The sequence below is a fragment of the Pagrus major genome, chromosome 6, assembly GCF_040436345.1.
Source record: "Pagrus major chromosome 6, Pma_NU_1.0".
Taxonomy (NCBI): domain Eukaryota; kingdom Metazoa; phylum Chordata; class Actinopteri; order Spariformes; family Sparidae; genus Pagrus; species Pagrus major.
In genome coordinates this window covers 11965074-11973294 of record NC_133220.1, presented here as the reverse complement: position 1 = coordinate 11973294, position 8221 = coordinate 11965074, and the positions used below count along the sequence as shown (strand labels likewise).

The window sequence follows — 8221 nt, the reverse complement described above, 5'->3', positions numbered from 1 at the left end:
ACAGACAACACATAACACTCATGATTTAATGAGTTTTGTTTGTAGTGTGCACCTACATCTGACAAATTGTTACAGACCTGGGATTTGTATTTATGACAGTGGTGTTGCATTAAGAAACTGAGGGGGGCGCCAAATCGCAGGAAATGCCAATTTCTACGAAATGGGGCTTTAAGACGAAGAAAACCAGCAAAATTTCATTAGTGGTGGAAGAAGTACTCAGATCCTTTAAGCAAAAGTACCAATACAGCAATGTAAACATGTCATTCCATGTAAAATTCTAAGTATATAAGTAATTGGTACAAAACTTATCAGCAAAATGTATTACTAAAGTAGAAATGCACTTCCTGCAGGAAAATATCCCCTGCGACTGAAAGTCTGTATTATATAATTAGATTTGTTTACACGTATGCATCAGTGCGTAAGCAGCAATTTACTGTTGTAGCTGCTCAAGGAGCAGTTTATTTAACAGTACTTGAGTCTGATGTTTCCCAGCATCGGGGTCGGACTCGTCATGAGACTTCCTAATAAGTAAGGAAGGAAACAAGTTCTGCTGTAAAAATCAGTTTTCAATTTATGGACTTCGTTATATTCAGTGGGCAATAAGTGCTTTTTTGTACAATATCGGGTCATTTTAAAAAGTCATTTAAAGCAACAAATTATGAGAAAGATAGCTGATTGTTGAGTTTCATCCCCGGATCCTCAAATACTGTAATTTTGGGTTGGCAGCACAGACCAGATACCATGATGAGCTCGTCATCATTTGACGATCTGGGGATGAATCTCAACAATCAGCAATCTTTCTCCAGGAAGTTATATTTTGTTACTTTAGAGCACTATGCAACTTTTTCACAGGCCTCTAAACAAAGAAAAAAAGACAGCTCTTGATACATGGAATAGCAATTTCCAAGAGCTAACATGAGTTTTATGTTGACTCATTTGGCTCTGATGTAGCATGTAATCTGAAAAGTAACTAGTCACTAAAGTTATTAGATTTATGTAGTAAAAAGTACAATATTTGCATCCAAAATGTAGTGGAGTGGAAGTATGAAGTAAAGTACCTCAAAATTGTACTTAAGTAGAGTACTTTGGTAAATCTACTGATTATTTGAGCTTTAGTTTGTATTTGTGTTTGAGGGACCGGTATTTCTAATTATTCCCGATCCTGAGACTGTGTGAACTTACTAGTTACGAGAAGGCAGTGACAGAATTTCATAATTTCAGTGTTAATGTGTCCTTGTTTGCTTAAATATCATAATATTACGTCCTCAGAGACTCAACAGGAGAAAAAATCAGAGTATTTATTACATCACTGTAATTACACACTTAATTCAGGGACTGTCCTGTTGCTTCTGTGTGTGAGAGAAAGAGAGAGTGTGCCCCTGAGAGGGGATACAAAGCAGACCAACCAGCAGCAGAGGGCGTGTCTGAACCTCAGCTGTGTGTCCTGTATAAATACCTTCTGTGCAGGCTTCAATCTGTCTTCACACCAGCAGCAGCGCAGTCTGGGAGGTCAAACACATCATGGCAGCGCCGAAGAAAATCTGTGTGATTGGCTCTGGTAACTGGTGAGTGGAGGGTTTTTATGGTCTTTGAACTAACTCTAATGCACTTCTGGATGTCTTTCTGGTGGTGTTTGAATGGTTTGGTCTGTCTGTGCTGCACAGTTGTGAGTTTACAGTCAACATATCTGTGTTTTGTTCTCTGGATCAGATTCCACATACTTTTTTTGAGGTTGTTTTGGGAATGCTGTCTAGAAGTTGGCAAACTTTGATGCCAGAAGGCAGCTTTAGCTGTTGTAAAGAGCACATAAATAATTCATAAAGTTAATAAACTGGCTGTTATTGACACTGTCTGTGTATATGATGACCTTTGAGGACTCAACGAGCTGAAATCTATATTAAAGAAGCCACTCCTGACTTTTATCATGCAGTAATGTTTGTGCTGAATCAGCCTTCATGTGGTGTTGATGTCCCTAAGCCAGCATGACATTTAGGTCAGTCAGTGGTGGAAGAAGTTGGCCTGAACTGACTTAAAGTAGCAGCACCACAAAGTGAAAAGACTCAAATACTTGTCAAGTCCTGCATTAAGATAAAAGAACTTATCATCAGCAACATGTTACTAAAGTAAAGTAAAAGTACTCATTATGTAGCAGATTGGCCAATTGGCAAATGTTTTATATTATCATTATTATTAGTAGTAGTAGTGTTGTCTTTTCCAGGTTTTAAAGGCTGCATTGCAGTAAAGTGATGAAATGTTCTCAACTTACTAGATACTGATGATTGTTTAATTTAATTAATCTTGTTGTTTTAATGTTTTGTGAAAGTACCAATTTTTATCCTTAAAATATTGTCACAATATTGATATTGAGGTTTTTGGTCAATACAATCAGCCTAACCGAGCCTTCATGGAGTGCGATTTCTAAATATCGAGATATATATCATGTATCGCGATACAGCCTAAAAATATCGTGATATTATTTTAAGGCTATATTGCTCAGGCCTAATTAGTTGTGGTGCATGTACATGTTAGTAGGATTATAATTATTAATATTAATAACATTTAGTTAAACCAATATTTGTAGACTATATCCTAATTCAGGTTGCAACAGTATGAGACCATCTCAGAAAACATCACAGTTTCACGGTATACGGTGTTACTGACCAGATAAGTAAAACACATGAGAGTCAAAAGTCAATGCTAAAATTATTTGTATTTTTTTGAGGCAGCAATAATCGACTGCTTGTAATTCAGGTCTGTCCCAAATTTTTCAGGACGTCTGGTCACCCTACGTGTTACACAAATATTGTAATAGTTATTATCAGTGACAATAACCCCGAACAGAATCTAAACAGAAGGGTTTCTTGGTGGAACAAACACTTTATATAATTTCATAAAATATTATGTGGAGACAGACATGACACTTTCTATAAACTTGAAATACTCTTCTTCTTTAATAAAAATAATACAGTAGATTTAATATTGTATACAAGCAAAAGTACACCATATGATAATTATCAACTTTCATACCACAGTGTACCTTGACAACTGAATATTGCTGCAACCCTCATCCCGATATTAAAAATCTTCTCAAAAGCACCTCATAAATGTTTGGACTGGGCACCAAAATCAAATATCGCAATATTTTTGACAGAATACATCTATTGATGAAGTGACAATATTATTGGGATGATTATTGGTACTTTAGGAAAACATTAACACAGTGAGATGTTTTAGAAAAAGTCATCAGTAATGTGGATATAATGACAAAGTGGATAAAGGCAAATATAAAAACATGTAGAGCAGTCTGGTAAGTTTAGAAAAAATACTTCACTTTACTGTAATGCAGCCTTTAAAACCAGGAAAAGACAACACTAACGAATATCACCATATCTCAATATCAAATACAGGAAACACAGGACAAAAGTCTACTGTTGTGTGCTAATAAATGCCAATTGACTGATACCTAGTATTGATATATGATCATTAAATGGGTTTTCTTTTAGCTCTTAGTTCATGTAGTGTTGATATTTTACAGTATGTCAGTCAGACCCTCCTCATGCCCAAACAATGGTTCTCTTAGCTACTCCCTGTAGTGTTATTCTTGTCTGTGAAAGCATCCGAAATACTCTGAAAGTCACGTGACACCAAATGTCTTCACTATGATCCAGACCAATTGTGGTCGGAGAGTCACAGGTCAGTTTGACAGCTGTGTGAGGGAAACTGAGGTTATGAAACAGTCTCAGTTTAATACTGATGCCCCTATTTGACCTACATAAGCAATCAGGACCATCAGCAAGAACACTAGCTGCTTTTATATAGTTACTCTCAATGTCTGTCACTGGGTCAAATTCAGATGCAATGATTTACGTCACACAGACTGGAAGAGCGCATGTTTATTTTTTCCCAGGCAAAGGTTTGGAAGTGAGGTGTAATTTATCAAAGGAAGTTAGAGAATTTCATTTTCGATGCTATCTTTTGTGGTCATGGTCAACACTGCAGCAGGATTAGGGGTTAAATTGGGACGATACTGTATACCTGGGCTCAGTCTGACAGCCCCAGCAGCTTGTGACAGACATACACTCAAAGTGAAAGTCCCTTGTAGTTGCTTTAATGTCTTTTAATAATAACTAAAATTATTTATATCAATTAGTCATAAAATATTTTAAATCATGTAAAATTTGTGCTGCTTATACACTGTTACTCATGAAGCTTTGGTCAGTGTACGACTGTAATATCACTAATGGTTGATGCAAAGAACATTTTCTAATGTGAAAATACACAAATTAATACATTTTCAGGAACAGGGAATCAATATGTCACTCAAAACTAGACAGATGACAACTTTTCGTCCATCTTTTTTTCATCCTACATCACTGCTCAGTATGAGATTCACTGAAGTCCAAGTATTAACACATCACAGACGCCGAAGTGATGATTGTGTGTCTCTGTCTCCACAGGGGCTCTGCCATTGCCAAGATTGTGGGTGCCAACGCAGCCAAGTATGACAAGTTTAACACCACAGTGAACATGTGGGTGTTTGAAGAGACGGTGAACGGCCGTAAACTCACAGAAATCATCAACACAGACCATGAAAATGTGAAATATTTGCCCGGCCACAAGCTGCCCCCCAATGTGGTGAGGATCAAACAACCTCTGATGACTCACAGAAGTCACACACTGTATTGATGTTGCCCTGTGACTGATGTTTCACCATGTTTCCTCTTCTCTTCATCAGTTGGCTGTTCCAGACTTGGCTGAGTCTGTGAAAGGAGCTGACATCCTGATCTTCGTGGTCCCTCACCAGTTCATTTTGAGAGTGTGCGACACCATTAAAGACCACATCAAGAAGGACGCTGTAGGAATGTCTCTCATCAAGGTGACATTTTTTATATCTTTAGCTTTATTTATCTCCAAATTCAAGCTCTATATATGTCATACACACAACAATGACAGTGAGACGTGCTCATACTTTACTGTATACAATATATACTGTATATACAGTATATAGTACCGTCATGATGCACAGAGTTTTTTGTGTTTAACGTGTTGCGTCTGTGCTCCAGGGTGTCGATGCGGGTCCAGAGGGTCTGAAGCTGATCTCAGAGGTCATCAGAGCAAAACTTGGCATCACCATGACGGTGCTCATGGGAGCAAACATCGCCAATGAGGTTGCTGATGAGAAGTTCTGCGAGACAACAATCGGTACGAAGGATATATGAACATTTTACGAGTTTAAAGATACAATATGTAACATTTTTGCACTAAATTATATTTTGTTGAGTTAAACCCAGAGAAGTTTATTCAAGGTAACGGTATGTTTTATTTGGTTGCCTGTGATTTAACTTCCAGGAGAGAGTCAGAGGGTGAGGAAGGAAGGTGCAACGTAAATAAAACTTGAACAAAATGTTTTCCTCGTCATGAGTTATGTGACCTTACTCGCGCATGTTTGACCATGGGATTGTTGTGTTTATTTGTGTTACTCGCCTGAGTATTTATTTGCCCCGATCCAACAGATTACTTAGCTGTACACTAGCTGTAAACTAGCAAGCAGCAGTACACATCGACGCTGTGTTTTACCTCTCACTACACTCAGCACTCACCAGAGAAAACTGTATTTTATTTTGAAACGTTTTGACAGAACAATACAGTCATATTTGTTCTGTCTTGTTCAAAAAAATATGGAACTGATGACGATTTATTTGTCATTTTGTGGACACAGGCTGCACAGACAAGACTTGCGGGCCCATCCTGAAGGAGCTGATGCAGACCACCAACTTCCGTGTGACTGTGGTAGAAGAGTCTGATGTCGTGGAGATCTGCGGGGCGCTCAAGGTCGGCTCTTCTCCTTCATTAAACAAAATTTCTCATCGGACCTCTAACAAAAATGTTAACGTCACATATACTTAAAGATGCATTATAACACAGATAAACTAAAAGGTAAAAAAGCAAACAGGCCAGTGTTTTTGGAACTAAAAACCTTTTCGGTGAAAACTTTAAAACGACATGTGTAAGACAAATGTCTTCAAGGTGCAATACACCACTAACATTAGTATTAACCCCAACTTTATCGTTGCTGCAGAACATTGTAGCAGTGGGAGCAGGTTTCTGTGATGGCCTGGGATTCGGCGACAACACCAAGGCAGCAGTGATTCGTCTGGGCCTGATGGAGATGATCGCCTTCGCCAGGGTCTTCTGCACAAACTGCAAAGTGTCCCCCGCCACCTTCCTGGAGAGCTGCGGCATCGCTGACCTCATCACAACCTGCTATGGTGGCCGCAACCGCAAGATTGGGGAAGCTTTCGCCAAAACAGGCAAAGTAAGAGGAACAGATATTGTCTCCCTCTGCTTCGTTTCATTAATCTGTGTAACTCCCTTTTTTTTTAATGAAAACCATGATAATGGGAAATTAAACACCAAAACATCACCAAATGTCTCCCTCTGTTTAGACTATTGAGCAGCTAGAGAATGAGCTGCTGAACGGTCAGAAGCTTCAAGGTCCAGCGACTGCAACTGAGGTGCACCAGATCCTGAAACAGAAAAACATGGTGCAAAAGTAAGTTTGACTCATATTCATTTATAAGAGTCTAAAACTCACTATCACGTTTCCTTCTTCGTTTCATTTTGTTTTATTTAATCCATACAAAAACATGAGCGCAAAAGCAACACGTAGGGTTTTTTGAGGGGTTATGTGCTGGATTATGTCAACTCGTCTAACAAGCTGTTGGCTGCAGCTTTATATTGTAGCTTACAGACACAAGAGCAAGTACCATTCCTCCCATCTTACTCTCAGCAAACAAGTGAATAAGTATATTTCCCAAAAGGTCAGACTTCCTTAAATAATCACAATCATCCTTCCTTCTTTCCAGGTTTCCTCTTTTCACTGCCGTTTACGAGATCTGCTTCAACAGTCACCCCGTCGCAGAGTTCATCAAGTGTTTGCAGAACCACCCAGAGCACATGTAAAGGACTGATGAATGGGTGGAAGTTGGGAAAGGACTTTTACACTAGAACTACTGTATAACCCAGGTGAAGACTGTGCCTAATCTCGACTACTTCCATGTTCGAATCTGAAACAGAAAAGAAAACCAAAAAGGAGCAGAGTTGCCTTCTTTACCTGAGCTGCTGTGTTGCTTCTGTAACATTACAGACAGTAACTCCTGTTTTTACTGATTATAAACGTACATGTGTCAAATTGTTGCATAAGTCTTAACGGTCTAAAGAATTTGAATAACTCTGCCTTACGTAACACACAAACCCGACCTGAATGTTATGAAATGTTACATCATTTCTTTGTTAAAAGTGCCTTAACTTGCCTTTTTACTGATATGTATGTCAAACAAAGCACTGAACACATGACAGTCACCACTCCCACTCTGTTGTTTTTCCTCTGGACCTCTTAAGATGTAGCCAATAAACCTAACAAGATTTATTTTGGAATAAATTATTCAACTCATTGATGCCTTCTTCATTCTTTTAGTGTTTTAACTTGCTGGTGTCTGTCTGCAGGATACACTCATACACACCCTCCGGCCTCACTGTAATCTGACCTGAGCGCAGTCAGGCTGCTACTCTAAACTCTTCACCTTTACCATTTTCTAGAGTGTCTGCTTTAACCTTTCTTTAAGGGCACGTCCTGCCTCAGTCCTCATAGGTGATGGCTATGCTCTTCAGTATGAATTATTGATGCTGCTGTAATCAATTCACTACGAGTGCCTCATAATCAAACAATCCCCTTTTGTTTTTCATCCCACCGGATTAAAGAGTTTTCCGGTGATTCATTCTCTAACATCTCTGGAGATGTGATCTCTTTCTACAGTCTGTTAAAATGCAAGAAACCAGTCTGTGTTCATCAACAGCCATCTGTCCGTTGCCATATGCCGCCGTAACCCATCAATGCTCAGTCCCAGTGGATGCAATTTTCTGCTAAAGGCACAATGAAAGACAAAGGGGGTAGCCTGGAGGGGTATTATACACCCTGCCTTGCCAGTATTCAAACTGACACACACAAAAAAGGAAAACTCAGGCAAGCGTCTTCTCCATGTATGCTTTTTCTTCAGCCCCGCTGCTCAGTTATGTCTCGGCCCATGAAGTTACATACTTTGTCACTTGTTTAAAATCTGATTCCCTCGCTGAAATCCCTTGCATAGCTATTGAGTCAACTGCCCTGCGAGATTTCTAATAATAACGCGCTCCAAAGGGGCAAATGTCCATCTATAATTAG

The 8221-nt window shown here is 39.0% G+C and overlaps 1 protein-coding gene across 1 annotated transcript; it reads left to right on the top strand.

Moving 5' to 3' along the window:
- The first annotated feature begins 1483 nt into the window (after window positions 1-1483).
- LOC140997912 (glycerol-3-phosphate dehydrogenase [NAD(+)], cytoplasmic-like) lies at window positions 1484-7451 on the top strand. Its single transcript, XM_073467997.1, has 8 exons — window positions 1484-1565; window positions 4458-4635; window positions 4736-4876; window positions 5064-5202; window positions 5720-5832; window positions 6080-6316; window positions 6447-6553; window positions 6867-7451. Exons 1-8 carry the CDS (start codon window positions 1522-1524, stop codon window positions 6961-6963), a joined length of 1056 nt encoding a protein of 351 aa, XP_073324098.1. The 5' UTR covers window positions 1484-1521; the 3' UTR covers window positions 6964-7451.
- The last annotated feature ends 770 nt before the right edge of the window (window positions 7452-8221 follow it).